This window comes from Dreissena polymorpha, chromosome 4 (assembly GCF_020536995.1).
Source record: "Dreissena polymorpha isolate Duluth1 chromosome 4, UMN_Dpol_1.0, whole genome shotgun sequence".
Taxonomy (NCBI): Eukaryota; Metazoa; Mollusca; class Bivalvia; order Myida; family Dreissenidae; genus Dreissena; species Dreissena polymorpha.
The window spans coordinates 38,787,640-38,807,713 of record NC_068358.1 but is presented as its reverse complement, the minus strand read 5'-3'; the positions used below and the strand labels follow the sequence as shown (position 1 = coordinate 38,807,713).

Below are 20,074 nucleotides of genomic sequence, written 5' to 3'. Positions count from 1 at the left end.
ACAGAAAAATGTCTTATAAATTGATTTAATTTCATAACTATTTTTAAACTGAATCTATGACTTTACCAACAATATAATTGTTGTTTACTTATGCATCTTGTTCATTCAATTAATCGGAGTGTTCGTTTTACATTCATTGGGACGTATTTTTTAAGTAAATATTGTCACGTGTCATTGACGTCACGTCCTAACAAATATAAAACGGATTCGCTGTCATAAAATGAAAGTTCAGGTCGAACCTCAAAGACCTCGTGAAGAGGCCGGTAGGACCTGTAAATAAACTCTGATTCAAAAAAAAAAAATGAAAGTACGTTATAACTGTATCGTTCAAATTCAAAGAAAAAGACACCGACATCTTGTTAAAAATATTAAATATATTAGGTCAAGGTCACACTTGGAGTTCAAAAGTCAAAAAGAGCTTGTCAGGGCCATAACTATGTCATTCATTGTCAGATTTTAAAATGACTCTGTACATTTTTTTTTTCACAGTCATTGGATGGCGTGTCATGCGAAAGAATTCAAGAGTTCAAAGGTCAAAATGGCCATAAATGATAATGGCATAATAATTCTTAAAAAAATCACCATAAATTAGCTTCTCTTGTTTTGTGAAGACAGCATGCAAAATATTCTGTGTCAATACAGCATGTGGGGGTATACGTCACGTCTGTGACAATGCTCTTGTTTGGTATTTCAGTCATACAAAATATCCGTTCTTTGTTTTCAGAATTCTCCCGCAATGCATCTATCACGACTACTTCAAAGGCTTAAATGTGTACCAGTGTCATGCGATATGTTATTTGGCAGCAATAGTTGCAGACATAAGTCTACTCTTCAAGGCACAATGGACCGTTACCATGGTATCACAGTAGACGTGATTCAGCAGATCGAACCAACCACCTCCACTGCAAATTTCTACCGTGTTCTTGAAAGTAAGCAAGTTTTATGCCAAATTATGATACGTCGATGGTCTGCGGAATCCTGCCACAGGTTAAGTATTTTAATTTATTCAACGAAATTGCATATTCACCTACAGTTCCTGATTGCTAGTTCAACCTCGCAAATTTGCCCTATGCAGAAAAGAGTTCACATGTATTCTTACAATCTGCGCGTAGAAATAGATGATGCCATGTAGATGAATGGAATGTTTTGTTAAATATGTATTATTGAGTTGTTACATGAAAAAGCTTGAGATAAAAAAAGGCACATAGAATTAGATTTTTTACGACTTGTGATTTATTATGAACGAACGATGTTTGACTGAATGACTGTATTTTCAAAGTATATCAATTATTATTATGATTTATATGTATTTACAGATTTCCCCTGTGAACTTTTTGAAATTAGAACACTTTTTAAAGAAATCAAACATAACATGAATATGAAAATTTAACTTGTCAATGCAAGATGAGTGTTTATGCCAATTGGTAACGCAAGCATCCGGAAAATGAAAGTGAGCTTTTAATGCATGTATGGCATCCTTATAAGATTGCAAGCGGACAACTTCTATCCCAGTTATCGGGGGAGGGGTTACATACGAAAGTCGGCTGGAGATATTGCCTAATATAAATATCAGATTAAAACTGAAACATTTACTGTTTACGTCCTGTAGCCTCGGTTCGGCAATGGCGAAGCGAGCAAGTGTCAGCAGCCTGGCTCAAGTTCCCCATTCATTACAGCCGATACATAGAGGCGGCCGCCGGGCTTGGGTTTGAGTTTCACCACGCAGAAGGCAGCACATGCCTGCTGAAACGCTGGCTGAGGGAGGACAGGGAGGACGCCACGCCGAGGTTTGCAACACATCAACTGGGCGTCTGCGGTAACTATTAAGTCTAAATCTGGGAAAACTTTGATTTATGCATTTGCGTATTTTGTCATCCCAGCTAAGCCTGTGCAGTCTGCACACGCTAATCTGGGACGATTCTTCTTGCTTAAATGGAATTGTTTGTTAAAAGGAAGTCTTTTCTTACCAAGAGGCCAGTTGAGGCTGAAAGTGTTAAACCTGATTAGCCTGCGCAGACTGCACAGGCTGATCTCGGGCAATACTTTAGGCCAATGCATTAAGCCCAGTTTTCTCAAAACTCTATTATGTTTATTGTGTGGTGATGACGTGAACTCATACAGGTCGCGTCGGGATGTATCTCTTTCGTTTGAGGAGGTGTTGTATTTAGCAATCTTTCTTGCTATGTAAACCATAAATATCATAAGATTTAAATGGATTGATGAAGAACAGCTCGCGTGTTTTGCTGCATCTTTATTCTTGGAATGCACATTATGTGCAGATAATAATATATACTGCAGCTTTAGCTTACCTAACTTTATACTAGTATATGTCAAATTTGTAAGTATATGTTTACATGTCTTAGGTGTTGTATTAAGGGAGGATACAAATGAGCTACTGATGATGCAAGAAAAGAAAACACAGGTAATTACATTGAATATCGCGCTGATGTACACACAATTTAATAAATTGTGTTATAAGGCATTCATTGAAAATCCCAAATCTGGATTGACCTATTCATATTTAGTAAACAAGTTATGTTAACAATTACATTGTGAATATGGACACATTCAATATAAACTTGAGAAATTAATGTGTGACATATTTGGGGTTTCACAATTGCTTTTTCAGTTTCGAAATTGGAAGTTTCCAGGCGGACTGGCCGACCTTGGTGAAGATATAGGTATTGGTTACATTTTTTAAAAGGGTCGCAAGTCTTGTCGACTTTCTGTTTCTGTGCCTGAACTGCATTACCTCCCTTACGTGAGCGTCGTTAAATGCATGTTATTTCCTCTTTCTAGTAGTTACATCGTCAAACATTTCAACTTTGCTCTCAATATGATATCATCCCCACCCCATTATCAATAATGTAAGGCGTTGTTTTCATGTTAACGTGTTGCTGCACAGGCGTTGTGGATCGATCTGATCTTAAAATGCAAAATACTTCATTGTACCATTTAAGATAGTACATATGCATTAATTGCAATACTACTGGTATCAGATTTGCGACCATAAAGAAACAATAACGATATAATTAAATACTTAAGTAAACGAGGGAATGTGTAGAACGGCCTGAACATGTGAGCGTTTCGAATCCTGCCCTTGTCACAAAGCTCAGTGGCATTTGTGTTGTTTATTATATAAAAAAGGACGAAAAAATAACAGTCAATATATTTCTTTCAATAATCGAATTTAACCATTTATAAACGCGGCGATCACTATGATATGAGTGTTTGTAGTAAGATATAAAAACAAACGATGAACCCGTCCCAGACACTCCACGTGTGTTAAGCAGTTAACGTCTTTATCAAATACTGTACTAGCCACCCCACGTGTGTTAAGCCGTTAACGTCCTTATCAAATACTGTACTAGCGATAGGTATATGACTATCGAGGTCCGAGCTCTGATTCGATTCACAGTTGCACCGTGCCAATGTTGTTTTTGGTATATCGTAACATAACGAATGCGTATTGTTCACTATATGACCAAATTTCGAAATTGAAACAGGGCTCGAAATTAACACTCGCACACTCGCAAAATGCGAGTGAAAAATACCGATTGCGAGTTAAGTTTTCAGCCACTAGTAATTTTTTGCGAGTAGAGAAATAGTGAAAAAAAAACAGTATTATTGCTAAATGCGTTCGACGTCCTGAACGCTAAACCATAGGTCATAGAACGTCCTAATACCCGTATGCGGAAACGCGCACCTTGTATATAGACTGGTATACTTATAGTACAGATACGAGGATGGTATTGGTACAAAGAACGTTAAACAGTCGACTAATTCACACGTGTTCATTGAACTTGAACATACATGGCGTCGAAGCGAAAAATAACATGTAGTTTCTTTTTGCCCACAGATGGAAATAACAATACGATAGATAAAGCAAAGTTAACTGTTGAATAAAAAAAACGATATTAAATTATGTGTCCAGCAAAATTTGCGAGAATGTTTTTGATTTTGCGAGTCGGTATTAAAGCTGCTCGCAATGTTTTGCAAGTAGAAAAAAAAAATAAATTCGAGCCCTGTTGAAACGTTTAAAGGGATCTTTTCACGCTTTGGTAAATTGACAAAATTGAAAAAAGTTGTTTCAGATTCGCAAATTTTCGTTTTAGTTATGATATTTGTGAGGAAACAGTAATACTGAACATTTACCATGGTCTAATATAGCCATTATATGCATCTTTTGACGATTTGAAAACCTAAAAATTATAAAGCGTTGCAACGCGAAACGATTGAATAATTTGGAGAGTTCTGTTTTTGTCGTTAAATTTTGTGAAACTACGAAGATTGCTTATATAACGTATAAAATACGACAAGTATGTGTACTTGGCGGAATAGCTCAGTAGGCTTGAGCGTTTTTACTTCAGGACTCTGGCAGGACTCCAGGGGTCACTGGTTCGAAACCAGCTCCGGGCAATGTTCTTTTCCTTTTTTTAATTTTATTTTTGATTTTTTACTGGAGCTTTTACGATCCAATGTTTACATTTATCAATATAAAGCATTTAATGAATAAGTAAAAAAATGCCAACATCTGTGAAAAGGCCCCTTTAATAGCACACCCAATTTAATACCTGTAGTATACTTTAAGGTCGTTAGTGTATATTATGGTATATTCAGTACAAGCTTCTTATAATCACCCTACTACGTCATTTTCATCTCGCGGTATTACACTAGACAGCCGTTAAACGGTTCAGAAGTCGAACACTTATTCTAGGATTAATTGGCGCGTTTGATTGTATATATCGTACCACAAGTGACAGACTGGTTTGTGTACTGTTCAGCGCACCTTTGATCTACGTGGATACATAAGTATGTACCAGTCCTCAATGGGCGGGGGTTTCGAGTATCGGAGGAGCGCAAAGAAATTAGAAATCTACCTACAGGAGATATGAAAGTAAACAGTAGGGTGGTCTCATTTGATTATTAAGTGCTAAATAAATACGCTTAATAACAATACAGCCAAAGTGTTGGCTGGTCTGAATGCGTTCGGCTTCAATTGTCTGGGAAATGAAAACTGCATGTAAACGGGTTTAATGCAATTTAGCAAGTTATAACATTCCAAATGTAATTAATCATGTTTGGTTTACCGATCTTTGAATGACGTCATGCCATGCTGTGGGTTTAGCGCGAGTTTGTTGACCAAATGTTTTGATTTGTTGCATTGAACCATAATGATGTATTTATTTATTATTAGCATTAATATATTTTTGCAACTTATTTGTGTTGTCTATATGGTACAGATAAGCGCACGTGTTTTGCATTTTATTTGAATAAACATGATTCTTGGTACAATTAGTGTTAAGTTTAAGATCGTAAGCGCCTGATTAATTGTTACTTAGGCAATGTTACGTGCGCTTTCATGGTACAACCAGTTCCGTTTTTTGGAAAAATCGTTTGATACTGTGCTGAGTAGGTATCGAAAACTCTGCCAAACATTTGGTTTGGTACTGTTATGGCACTAGAGGTCTCAATGCATGGTGCAGTCACTGAGTCCACTACGAGTCGAACATCCAGGGTTTGATCGATGCTGAGGTAGCGTTGTTGGTATCTTGCTAACGACAACCAATCAACTACTGGTGTTGCCTTTGCAACACACACGGAAGTGACTTTGTTGTTTGCCCAATGGTTTCGAGCTTGTGTTCCCAGCTGAGCTCACTTAAATATGCTTTAACTAATTGCATAAATCGGACAGTGTAGCTCCTGACCAAACTGCGCGATATACTGCGCGAGGTCTGATACATTCATATGCTAAACTACCAGATATTTGAAACTGTATCACCACGTACATCATGTTATACAACGCTACGTAATTAACATGAAAACATATATTGGAGTTATTAGCGCATTAATAGTCTTACCATATTAGACCTTAAGCCTGCGAGGGACATTTTAGAGTTTTTAAAACAGCCTGCTGACCATGCGTATGCGACTTTCAATCTCAATAATGGGTCAACTTGACTGGAACCCGTCCAACAAATGGGTCGCATTGCCCTCCGAAATGCTTTGAGGAGAGATTTCGACGCGGTCACGTATCGAATTATTCACCAATCTATCAGCACTCGAGATAAAAGCCGATGATTCAGTATGAACTCTAGCCAGACTGATGGTTCTTGTCTACATTATACAAGTTTACATGCGACACATTGCAGACCATTAAATCACCGTATTTTACCAGAGTTGATATATATTTGCCAGACTATGGCTTTGCAAGTATGTTAACAAGTATTAGTCTGCGAAAATGAGTTATGCTTTTATATTTACTCAAGACTCAAGCAATTTTTTATTAAGAGTTAGACGGAACATTTAATTGTACATTATACTGACAAATGGTATAATTTTCACACGCCTTTATTAATAAAATAATTATGTCAACGTGAATAATGTTTGTAGTGTCTTGTAAATGGGACATTAATCAGCACCATGATTATGCAATCTTTCCGTGGTATTAACACTTACCAAAAGTCAAGGATCTTCGAGTATAAAGCTTTCTTTTTACGTTAACACGATTTATTTTATGCTTTCCGATGGTGAAAATATGTTTGTCTCATCCGGTGAATTGTCCCCTACCGGTTTCACCGGAACGGACTTATGGTTTGCGCTCTGTGTGTCAGTGAGTCCGTCAGTCTGTCACACTTTTCTGGATCCTGCGATAACTTTTAAAGTTCTTCATGTCTTTTCAAGAAACTTGAAACATGGACAGATGGTAATATGGAGATTATGCATGTCACTTCATTGTTTTCATACGTCAAGAATTCTGGTTGCAATGGCAACAAATAGACTAGAAATACTGCCGAAAATGGTGGATCCTGCAAACTTTTCTGGATCCTGCGATAACTTTAAAAGTTCTTCATATTTTTCATGAAACTTGAAACATGGATAGATGGCAATATGGACATTATGCATGTCATTTCATTTTCTTCATATGTCAAAAATTCTGGTTGCTATGGCAACAAATAACTTTCTGACAATGGTGGAGCCGGTAGGGGACATATATTGCTTGGCAATAGTCTTGTTATTTTTATTATAGCGAGTAAAAAAAATTCGATATTTCACCAACTCCAACAAATATCCTATTATGTATTATTTTATCTCAAATCTTTTAAATGAAGCTTTAGCATATAGTGTGTTTTGTTTTCGTTCGTATTCTCTTGTAATAAAAAGATCAAAAGTCTAGTTTTAAATGTACCGGTACGTAATGTATTTTAAATTATTGCTCTTTGCACAAAAGTACGTGTAGTTGTAATACAATAATAGTATAATTAAAATCAAAGGGTGCTTTGTAATTATTGCATTACTGTAACAGTCTTCACACATGTATTGACAACATCGCGTACATGCCGAAAGTGTCGTCCCTGCTTATCCTGTGCGGACTGCACATGCTTATATAGAATGACACTTTAAGAACATGCATTAAGCCCCGTTTTCCCAGAGCGAGACTCAATTATTTATGCAATCATGTTCCATCACACTCGACTCGTATTCGCTCCACATTTATGTCGACATAACCCTCAATGCGGTCTCAAGTGATGACTTGACTGCGAACGAGTTACGTGACCTCCTTTGGGTCCCTCCCGACTGTGCTTAATGATAGACACCAGGCGGCTAATCATAGGCTACAACAGGTTCACAAAAGTTCACTGACGTATTGGGGAATAAATTATATTAAACTGGCATTCCACAGTTATGTCATGTACTTAACTACGATCGAAATTGCCCCGTTCGGATATTCGATTTCTGAAATATATCTACAACAAAGTAATGGTAACTGCTGAAAACACATTTCGTTGATGGATCCGAAACCATACGTTTATTCTTTACCAGATGCATACCCGTGTTGATTTGTGTGTACATCAACGCTTTGTAATGAGTTCATTACATTTTTCTGCATGTTAAAATATCGTTCTGTTGTTCTAAGTTACATGGAAAAATCCGCAAATTTCACATGTTGGACTACATATGCTAGAACATTATATGATAATTATTATTATAACTGACATAACCATTGTATTGACATATACAATTTGCTTAGAGGAATTTCTGTAATTAATATTCTTAATATAGAAATAAATATACCAGACATCCCTAATTTGGAAAATAAATTGATCCAATTTAGAAGGATGGGAGAGTCCACTAGGCATAAATTGTTTAATGAATATGCGTTTAGTGTCGTTACACTTCGCACAGGATTATCGCTGACTTTTTCCCCCTAAACTTTCAGAAAAGACTTCTTTTGAACAAAGGATACTATAAAAGCGGAAAGTTTCGTCCCTTATAAGCCTGTGCGACACTTTCTGCACATTCATTAATCCGCGTGTTCCAAGATCGATGCTATTATTATTTTTTAAACAATCTCTTGTTTTATATTCAGGTGCGGCAGCTGTGCGTGAAGTACAAGAGGAGACCGGAATTAGAACAGGTAAGCCACTTCTGCTGTCCGAATTCACAGCATACGCCCATTTTTAGAAACCACTTTAAGGACATGAAGCTGTCCTGATGCTTTCGGGTCATTAACGGTGCTATTGCAAATACATCCAATGGTGTTCTTAGTGTATCTTATATGGTAAAAATATTATCGCTATTAATCGTAGTCCACGGAACGTAAGTATGTAGGTGCAATGTAAGTATGTAGGTGCAATGTAAGTATGTAGGTGCAATGTAAGTATGTAGGTGCAATGTAAGTATGTAGGTGCAATGTAAGTATGTAGGTGCAATGACTGTTTTCGGCAGATTCTTACCCTGTTAACCACTCAATCCAATTCGGCAAAGTGTTACATTGTTATCGCGAAATCAAATGCTACAAGATGGAAAACAAAACATTGTCATTGTATGCATAAAAATGTGGAAATTGTGTTAAACCAAAATAGCATAACAGACGAACTCTTTACATCAAAAAAATTATCTCTTATTCAAATTAATGTTAAAACATCATCTGGGTTTTTTGACATTCAAGCAGTTCCAATTAATGTTGGCAATTTGTTTTAACTAGAAGCATATTTGTTATGTAAACATATTCTCGTGCTACTAGGTAGTTGTTCCATGCGTTATTTTAGTTTTCTGTTTTCTTTTTAGCTCACCTGAGCACAACGTACTCATGGTGAGCTTTTGTGATCGCCTTTTGTCAACATTTGCCTTGTTAACTCTCTAGAGGCCACATTTATTGTCCAATCTTCATGAAATTTTAAATATGGACAGAAGATTGGTCTCAGTGATATCTTGGATGAGTTCGAAAATAATTATGTTTGCTTGAAAAACATGGCTTCCAAGGGGCGGTGCATTTTTCCTTAAAGTAAAATCTTGTTAATACTAGAGGCCACATTTACTGTCCGATCTTCATGAAACTTGGTCAGAAGATTCATCCCGATAATATCTTGGACGAGTTCGAAAATGATGCCGTTGGTTTAAAAACATGGCTGCCAGGGGGCGGGGCATTTTTCCTTATATGGCTATAGTAAAACCTTCTTAACACTCTAGAGGCCACATTTATTTTCCGATCTTCGTGAAACTTGGTCAGAAGATTTGTCCCAAAAATATCTTGTTATCTCTGGTGAGCGACTTTGGGCCTTTCAGGCCCTCTTGTTTATTATCACGTGCATTTATAAGGATAATAACTGAGCCTGGTTCTGGTAAAACTGGGCTTAATGAATGTGCGTAAAGTGTCGTCTCCGATAAGCCTGCGTTGTCTGCCTAAACTGGATTTTCGCTAAGAAGAGACTTCCTTTGAACGAAAAAATCCATGACGGCGAGAATTGTCTCTGATAAGCCTGTGCGAAATTCTCACGCCAATCTCGGATGGCACTTTACGCCACATTATTAAGTCCAGATTTCCCAGAACGAGGCTCAAATGAAAGACATTGTACAATTGGCTGAAGTATACGTGTCTGAAGCATTTGCGTTACAGACATATTTTTATTCAACTTAAACTTATAATAAGCGTCAATAATTGCAAAATAAGCTTGTTACTGGTTTTACTCAACTGAAAACATTCATCATAATTTTTTCGCGCGATCTTAAGAACTAAATGCACAGTTAGTTGACGGTTTACGGATACTTATATTTCAGATATTTAGAGTATACAGGTTCAAACACCTCTGTCATATAAGAACTAGTTTGTAACATAAGAAAGCAGATGCTAATCGCACTTAGGTATGAACATGTTCTCTTTTAAATTGCATACGCATTTGTTATCATAATTGTTGCGTTTATTTCGCTGGACTGCATTGACAAATTGGACTGAATAGTGTACCTGTTTCGATGCGAAATTTAATGCAATTTAAACGCAAATAAGTGCAAGTCGAGGTCATGTGATATCCGCAAATGAGTCTGGGGTTGTACTTACTTGCACATTTACCGTTACGACAATGACCTGCAACATGCAGAAAAGAAATCTAATGTCGCTAACCAAGGGGGTCTGAGGTTGGGTGGTAGATGGATCGCTTTCATGCTATGCAGATAAATGTATTTTTAATATTCATAAGTCACAGGTTAATTGCAGTAACAGGGCAGGTTCTGAATTGTTTTACAACAAAACGGATTTTTATGTCAGGTGACACTTTCATTGATCCAATCTATATACTTATTTATTTAAGGGTTTGTTTATTATTTGTGTTCCATTATGGAGAATCGTTGTATTGTTCATAAAGCAGTAGGTCAAAATAACGCATGTAAAATCACAACTTCAGAGAAATCATGTCGTCACATATTTTGAATCAAAATACACACAAAAATGAAATCGGTACAATAATAGCGGTTTCATGAGCTTTAAATGTTTATGTTCTGTCTGCGATAAGCTGTATTCAATAATGCTTATTTGAAACGCGAATCGTAGACAATTTATGCTGGGAAGTTTGTTAGCCGCGTCATATAATCAAAGCGCTGAATGCACTGAATTTGTTCGCTGTTTTATAATCTTAGACGCAACCCATTTTTCAAAATTATGTTATAGCTTTTTATGTCGCAAGTTTGAAATGACCTCAACCCATTAAAATAAATAAAGAATGTGTCTTAAACACAGGTCAAGATGTGTGGGGTTTTTTCCAAATCATTGATACAGCTAATCAGTGTGATATAAAGGAGCTAACTGGCCAATAAATCCTATTCAGCTAGCAACATTATTTGTGTTCATTTTAACCCATTTATGCCTCCCATCCTTCTAAATTGGATCAATTTATTTCCGAAATTACCGCAAGTTCTCACATAGATGCGACTTTACGACGATCATCCCGATCAAGCCACGATCTGAAGAAAAGGATCGAGGCCGATCGGAGTCTTAATCGAGCAATTTGGAAAATTATGGTCTTCATTTCGACCGTTCTACGATGCCCCTACGTCAAACGCTTATTGCGTTTACTGCCGCGACATTCAAGATCATACTACGACGCTACTCAGAGCTTTTACTGCGCTTTTACTACGATCATGAAGATCTATCCACGATGCTTCCGCACTGCCTGTACGATTACGGCGCTTCTACTACGCTCTTTTTACGACTCTACACCGATTATTGTTGGCCACGATCCCGGTACGCTTGTTTTGAGCATGTTCAAAATAAGCGTGGCGAGAGCGTAGAGCTCTCTGATCATGAAGACTCTACCGTGATCATACTGGGCTTATGAAGACTCTACTACGTTTCTCCTGTGATTTGTCACGACCGACCACGGCCACACTTAGATCGTAGTAGAAGCGGCGTCTATGTGTAAACGGGGGGTTGGGGATGTCTAGTATATTTATTTCTATATTTAGAATATTTCTTAAAGAAATTCCTTTAAGCAAACAGCGCAGACCCTGATGAGACGTCGCATCATGCGTCGTCTCGTCTGCGTCTACGCTGTTTGCCAAGGCCTTTTTTCTAGACGCTAGGCATAAATGGGTTAATTGTAATAAAAACAGGTTGAAATAAATATCCAAAGCTGTTGAATTAGCGTTCTTTTGAAGTCGTTAATGGAAATGCACGAATGCACCGATTTTAGCTTTAATTGTAACCGGTTGTTTTCGCGATTGCTACGTTCAAATTTAATACGTATTTATTAATTAATGAAAATAAATTATAAGCTCATCTATTTTTTGAAAAAAAATGAGCTATTGTCATCACCTTGGCGTCGGCGTCGGCGTTGGCGTCCGGTTAAGTTATGCGTTTAGGTCCACTTTTCTCAATAAATATCAATGCTATTGCATTCAAACTTGGTACAGTTACTTACTATAATGAGGGGACTGGGCAGGCAAAGTTAGATAACTCTGGCGTGCATTTTGACAGAATTATGTGCCCTTTTTATACTTAGAAAATTGAAAATTTTGGTTAAGTTTTGTGTTTAGGTCCATTTTATTCCTTAAGTATCAAAGCTATTGCTTTCATACTTGCAACACTTACTAACTATCATAAGGGGACTGTGCAGGCAAAGTTATGTAACTCTGACTGGCATTTTGACAGAATTATGTGCCTTTTTTATACTTAGAAAATTGAAAATTTGGTAAAGTTTTGTGTTTAGGTCCCTTTTATTCCTACAGTATCAAAGCTATTGATTTCATACTTGCAACACTTATTAACTATCATAAGGGGACTGTGCAGGCAAAGTTATGTAACTCTGACTGGCATTTGGACGGAATTATGGGCCCTTTATACTTAGAAAATTGAAAATTTGGTTAAGTTTTGTGTTTTGGTCCACTTTACCCCTAAAGTATCATAGATATTGTTTTCATACTTAAAACACTCGCAAACTATCATGAGGTTACAGTAAAAGGACAAGTTGCATTACTCTGGTTGTCATTTTTACGGCATTATGGCCCTTTTTTGACTTAGTAACTTTGAATATATGGTTAAATTCTGTGTTTCGATCCACTTTACTTCTGAAGTATCAAGGCTATTGCTTTCAATCTTCAAATACTTGCATGCTATCATAAGGTTACTGTACCTGGCAAGTTGAATTTTACCTTGACCTTTGAATGACCTTGACTCTCAAGGTCAAATTATTAAATTTTGCTAAAATTGCCATAACTTCTTTATTTATGATTAGATTTGATTGATACTTTGACAAAACTACTCTTACCTGACATACCACAATAGACTCCACCCAACCATCCCCCGTGCCCTCCCCCCCCCCGAATCCCCCCCCAATTTTTTAAGAGTATCTCACAAATGACCACCACACCCTCACACTATACCCCCCCCCCACCCCCCACCCCCAAATTTTTTTTTGAAACGGTTAAAAAAAATAAATTATTTTTATTATTTTATTTTTGAAAAACCGTCCAACCATCGCACCCAAGAATCCCCTCCCCCCCCCCCCCCCCCCCCCCCCACCCACCCCCCCCCACCCTCAATTTTTTTTTTTTTGCATTTTTTTTTCGCATTTTGGAAGATATTGTAATAAATGTCCACACCCCCACACTATACACCCCTCTTCACTCCACCCCTGTGATTGAAATTAAAAGTCCCTTCACCTTTAAAAAGAAAATAGATGAGCGGTCTGCACCCGCAAGGCGGTGCTCTTGTTTATATATATGTGTCGATGCAAACTTAAACCACTGAATCAAGTTTAATTTCGATTGTTATCTAGTGCTTCCATCATTTTTTTAACACGGAGACTTTAAACAGGTTTAGATTGAGAGTGTCGTTCTTGTTTCCAACCACTCACATTTAAAACTGTGTGAGTGACCTAAAATTCTGTGTGCTACCAACCGCATCGCTATCAAAGAGTTTCTCATGCACTCGGATTACTCGCAAAAACATTAATTTTATCTACTCTTCGGCTTCATTTAACTAATTAGTAACATGTTATGGTCCGTTATGAATGGTTTAGTTAACTCCTGTGATTTGTCGAGGTTCGAATCTGGGTTAAATGTTTCGCCGGTGTCACTGTGTCATTTAGTTGTGAATCAGCGTTTTCAATGGCCATTGAACGTTCAGTGTTAAAGGCCACTACATGACCGGATTGTACTTTAGTACCATGAAATCGACCGAAAACGTCTGTTCAGTAAAATGTACGAGTATTTGTGGGGTTGTGTATTGTGCACGATGCGAATTGAGTGTTCATCGTAAATTTTCATGAATCAGCAACCATTTGACTAGTTAAAAATTTAGTCTTAAAATGTTGCCGTTTGTGAAATATTTGGCTCATATATAGTATAAGCTAAGGAAACGATTGCTTCCATATGACACCGCGTCATGAGAACATGGATCTTATGTTATATCTATGCTGACGGGCTTTGGTAGGCGTTAAGAGATTTTATGCTGCAAAATGGCTTTTTCTTTGTGCGGTTTATATACGCGATTTTGGCGTACAATTTCGCCAATAATTTGTTGAAAAAAACAATCTGTCAATCTCAGATTAAATACTGTCCGGTCCGAAATGTGTGTGGTTTAATCCAAATTGGTTTTATTCAATTTTGGATGATCGATTACCAAAATATTTGAAAACCTAATGAAAATCTAAACTTGTCATTTTGCGATTCTGATCACCATGTAACTGTATACTTTCGTCTGTTGACTGAAGATAACGTATATTATCATCACCCCATCAAGCTTTTTAAGACAGCTCGAGTAGCAACTTGAGCCACCCAATATATTGGATTAATGAAGGAATTTATAAGTTTTTACTTTAACAGGCACTTAATATTGGAAGATGCAAAAATATCGCTCACATATATTGCAAAATAATGTAAGATGGTTGAGAAAAAGTGTAAAATGTTACAAACCCTAAATGATAACAAGAATTCAAGGAATCGCACTATATTATAAATACTCATCGTACTGAGATTTCATAGCATAGCACCTCATAGCACCTCTTAGTTACCAACAGTGGCTGAATAGGAGCCTACAAAAATAATCAAGCTATTAAAAACAATGCAAATGAAAATAATAAGTAGAGAAACGTTGAGCAAACACGCCTGTGTGTTTGTCGAAGGCCCTTAGATTGAACAAAAATAATATTAGTCAACGGCGTGCTTTTGTTTACGCTGAACTATTTAGAAAACTCACCCATTTGTTGTTTTCACTGTACAAGTATCTGCAGTCAATTTGTCTGGACAAAATTGATGATATTGTCTGTGAGTTGGTTGATCAAGTTCGGAGCTCGCATTTTAAGTCTACCCTAAATAACTGTCTGGGTTTCTTAAACTGTCTATGGGATGAAAGGTCCATGCACGGGCGCTGAAATAAATGAATGAACAGAGACTAGTAGTTGAGTTAACAATGAGTCCATTCACAACGCCGTGTGACTTCCACCGCAAGTCGTTTGTTAGATTAAACCATTGCCGTATTAATGAATCACAGTCATATAACGTGTTTGTTTAACTATACTATGTGAACCGGGCGATAGCGCTATCGAATGGTATCAGTTTTTTAAACGAATTGTTTGTTTTTTCGGTCCATTTTATCGTCTTCATTCTTTTAAAGTGATTACTTGGACAATGTTGCGGATTGTATTAGCACTATGAAGCTCCAATTTCACATTATTGTTATTTTGCACTCGTTTTGAGCAAGTGTGGGAATGTCTGTTTTGTCATCAAAGAAACCATTATCAAGGCCAACTTTCGTTAGAGTTGCGTGTGGTTTAACAGGTATTTGTCTTAAAATGTCTGGTAAATAATAAGCTTTATACTAATGCGGATTAATTCGTGAGTTTTTTAAATGCCTTCTATGTCTTTGAATAATACGAAGTGGATAACATTGATAATGTCGATTGCGTTATTGCCATCGAGTTTGCCGTAACTTTTCTCTTTTAATCTGACAGTCTTAGTCATCAATGTTTTGGCTCAGATAATCAAAATACAAATGTGCATTCACAATAAAGGCAGACACAGTTTAATACCCAGTTTTGCATCATACATTAGTCTCTTAAATGTAAGAATCGGTGCAAACGCGGTTTCACAAAACTTAAATGCCGACATAACTTACAGACGATGCAGTGCAAAGACAGTATCACTCTTGTTCTTACACAATGGCTGCAATGGTTTTTGGAGATAGGTGGCATATACATATGATAAGTGGCATATATATATATGACTTAAACATGGGAGTTTCGTTTTTTAATAGGTGATTTATTTATAATTGTGTATGCTTCCACAATAAATTTATTGTCAGAAAAGGAAGATCACCAACGCCTTACTTGTGTAATTCATGAATGAGAACAGAATAGCTATTATAGTGGTTTCCTTTTCGACGTAAATGACAACCAGGATAATTGCATGCGAGAGAAGTGACACAGTTTTGCATTCTTCTGAAATTTATCTTTCTAGTTTCCGTATGTTACGGTATGCGTCTTACTCCTCCATCTGTCTAGAAATAGTCATAAATTATTAACGCGCTCGCCTGTTACCATATCTTTAAAAAATGCCATACTTTGTGTACGTTGTATTAAATGACAAGCGCGTCGCGCCGGGAAATGGTTTCGTACTTGTTTATAATTTATGGTCGCAGATATAAAATGGTGTAAGCAACACACTAGTTTTTGGTATCATATTTCCGTCGCGTGTTACAGTCACTTGTTAGACTTTTTTAAGGAAACTGTAAAATATTTTGAAAAAATGTTGCCAGAACTGTGAGAAATAGTATCGCCAGTCTTTTGTACAAGAAAGGAAGTTACTTAACGCAGCTTTGGATGTGCTATATTCTTATTATTGTTGAATACAACGAAAATCTGCTCACATTTTGTCCACGACATGCAAAGTATTGCACGTTGCCTTTGACAGCTTATTTAAATAACTAATAGATACAAAGACAAAACATGTTTTAAACGCCTGATATATGAACGCTTTAGTTGTTACTGTGTTGATAAAGAATATTGAATGTCAAATAATCTGTCGTTCTCAATTATTTTTCATGATATGACATGGTCTGAACAAATTCCATCACTAGTTATTCGGGTTTTGCATATCGAATGGAAACACTTAAAATAGAAGGACAGAAAGTTCAACAGTGTATATGATTTATTTCCATTACACAACACGCACACATTGTAACAATAAATCTAAATGTTGTGTCACCTGAACACAACGTACTCATGACGAGCTTTTCTGATCTCTTTTTCCGCCATGCGTCGTCAACATTACCTTGCTAACACTCTAGGTGCAACATGTATGTACAATCTTCTTGAAACTTGGTCGGGACATTCGTCGTCCAAATGATATATTGTCCGAGTTCGAAACTGGGTCGCGTTAGGTCAAAAACTAAGTCACTAGGTCAAATAAAAACATACGTGCTAACACTCTAGAAGTCATATTATAGTTGATGAAACATGGCCATTGTGATTCTCGGCTGAGTTTGAAAATTGTTCCGGTTCGTTGAAAAACGTAGCCACCAGCGGCGTGGCAGTTTTTTATGCTCCCCCCAATTTATTTTGGGGGAAGCATATAGTCGCCGCTTCGTCTGTCCGTCCGTGTGTCCGTCCGTGCTCAATTTTTGTCCGGGCTATTTGTCAGCAACTAATGACCGGAATTCAATGAAACTTTATGGGAAGCTTCACTACCAAGAGGAGATGTGCATATTATCAGCGAGTTCTGGTCGGATGATTTTTCACAGAGTTATGGCCCTTTGAAATTTTCTATAAAAAAATTTGTCCCCCCAACTAATGTGCCCTCAAGACATTTCCTTTTATCTGAATATATAGTGCAATATTGTGACAAAAAAAAACTTTGGGGAGCATCACCCGTCTCCGACGGTTTCTTGTCTTATATGGCCATAGTGAAATCTTGTAAACACTCACGATGTCGTGTTGTTGTTTTTTGTCCAATCTTAAAGAAACTTGGTTAAAAAATAAACAACATTTGCTTCAATGATATTTTGGACGAGTTCGAAAATGGTTCCGGTCGGTTGAAAAACATGGCCGTCAGAGGAGGGGAATGTCCTCTTTTTATGACAAAGTTATTTATTGTTAAACATACGTGTCAAGTGAAACCTTATTAACATCCCATTGGCCAAATTTATGTTACAATCTTTACGAAACTTTGGCAGAACATTTGTTCCGATGAAATCTCGGCCGAGTACATTACTGGGTCACGTGAGATCAAACCCTAGGTCACTACGTCAATTATTTTAAAGCTTGGTAACACTCTAGAAGTCACATTTTAGTCACCCTAACATGTCTTTAAAACATTTCTTCTTATGATTTCTCAGACATTGTTCCGGCCCGTTGAAAAATATAGCCGCCAGCTGTTGGGCAGTTGTCCGTAAATGGTGAAACATTTTTAACACTGTAGAAGTTTTCGCCAATCATCATGATAGTTTGTTTCATTTGAACGTTTGTTTGAATGATACCGAGTTCAAAAAGGGTTCCGGGAAGTTAAAAAAAACATGGCACGGGACTTTTTTAAGTGAAATATTGTTAACACGCATGAAGTCACATAATTAGTCCGATCTTCATAAAACTTGTTCAGAATATTTGTCCTATTGATATCTCTGTCGAGTTCGAAACTGAGTAAAAAAAAACTAAGTCAATAGGTCAAATTGAATAAACTTTTTTAATTCTCTAGATGTCACATGTCACAGGACATCATTCTTCGTCCATTTTTCATCGTTCGCACCGGATTGTGGAGAAGTTTTCCTTATTTTGCTATAGTCATACCTTTGCTACAAGCTAAAGCGTCATGAAACTTGCTGAGATGATTTTTTTAATGATATCTAGGCCGAGTAAAAAAAATAGTTCAAGTCTGTTAAAAAACATGGACGTCAGGGGTCTGGGAAGTTGTTATTATATAGCTGTATTTAAACCTAGTTAACTCTCTTGAAGTCACATGGTTTGCCCGATCTTTGTGAAACTTGTCCAGAATGTTAGTTTTAATAATATCTCAATTGAGTTCATAAAGCAGGTCTGTTGAAAAATATGGATGCCACGGATTGTGTTCGTTTAGCTTTTAATTAAAGCTTAAGTGAAACCTTTTAACACAGTTTGGTGTTGATATCTTTGGTAGTGTGATGTTGAATTTGTTATTGATGATGAGGATTATTATTATTATTATTATTATTATTATTACAATAAAGTGTCTTTTTCCGACTTCAAGGACAACAACTAATTTCTAAGCTCATTGCAACATATTGTTCCTTGTGTATGTAATACATAATTCAGCGACTATAATCAAGTGGAAGAAACTTTCTTTAACATTCAACCTAAAATATAAAATGTCGAGTTACTGGAAATGCCTAACAAGCAGCATCGTGGGTCGAGTTTAGAGCATCGTCTTTCTATGATTAAACTACCTCTTTCGGCAAATGCCCTAAGTTGAAAATGTTAATAAATTCTCCATTTCGCATAAATACATCGTCTTTTGACATAGTATGATTAACGAAGAAAAGGACGTCATCTGTCACCAGTTATCTTGCGTTACCTGTTGTTAGTTTCCATTCATTTGCCTCGTGTTGAAAACACTCCAAATTTCCTGTTAGTATTTGCCGTCTGGGTCGAACACAGTGTTATTCCGTTTAAGGCTAATGGCCGTTACGTTGACATATGTTGTTTGCGTCTAAAGCAATTTGAATGTTTTCTCTGTCTCGGTAGATATTTATGGCCATATACGTTTTGGTAAAATTTCAACTGCTGACAATTATTTCTAAAGCTTGTATGCATTCATATCATAATGCAGAGATACGCAATACGACAACTATTTTTTTAAACATGAGTTTGCAGAATATACGTGTAAAAATTGAGATGAAATGACTCAAGTTTAACAAAAATACTAAATAGATTTTATAGTGATGTGTTTGGTATTTCAGATTTTAAGTCAGTCATCGCCTATCGACAACAACACGAACACCCTAGCGCCTTTGGTCGTTCGGACATGTACGTCGTCTGCAGATTGGCGCCATCTTCGTTCGACATAGTACCGTGCGATCACGAGGTTCTCCAGTGCCAATGGATGTCAATCAAAGCGCTAAAAGGGCAAATGGAGATCGCGCCAATCACGAACCGGATTATTTCCCTTGTTTTGTACGGTTTAGAACACGGATTTGATCATGTGGACGTGTGCGGTGAACGGATGAAATCCGTGTACAAAGGCCAGCATTTCAAATTGTTTCATCGTCCGCTACCATCGGAGTACCGCAAATAGTTATATCGTCGTCGTGTAGAAATAAATTAACGTTATATTG

General features: G+C 36.9%; 1 protein-coding gene across 9 annotated transcripts in view; it reads left to right on the top strand.

Annotated features, from left to right (window-relative positions):
• The window catches only part of LOC127877748 (nucleoside diphosphate-linked moiety X motif 6-like), a 25,333-nt gene extending 5,259 nt beyond the window's left edge, over nt 1-20,074 (top strand). For all 9 annotated transcript variants that reach the window (XM_052423950.1, XM_052423949.1, XM_052423948.1 and 6 more), the window contains 6 exons: nt 725-929; nt 1,610-1,816; nt 2,364-2,422; nt 2,630-2,681; nt 8,372-8,419; nt 19,700-20,074. In XM_052423950.1, coding sequence (XP_052279910.1) covers nt 737-929; nt 1,610-1,816; nt 2,364-2,422; nt 2,630-2,681; nt 8,372-8,419; nt 19,700-20,034 — 894 coding nt within the window. In that variant the 5' untranslated portion in view covers nt 725-736 and the 3' untranslated portion in view covers nt 20,035-20,074. The remainder of the gene's footprint in view (nt 1-724; nt 930-1,609; nt 1,817-2,363; nt 2,423-2,629; nt 2,682-8,371; nt 8,420-19,699) is intronic.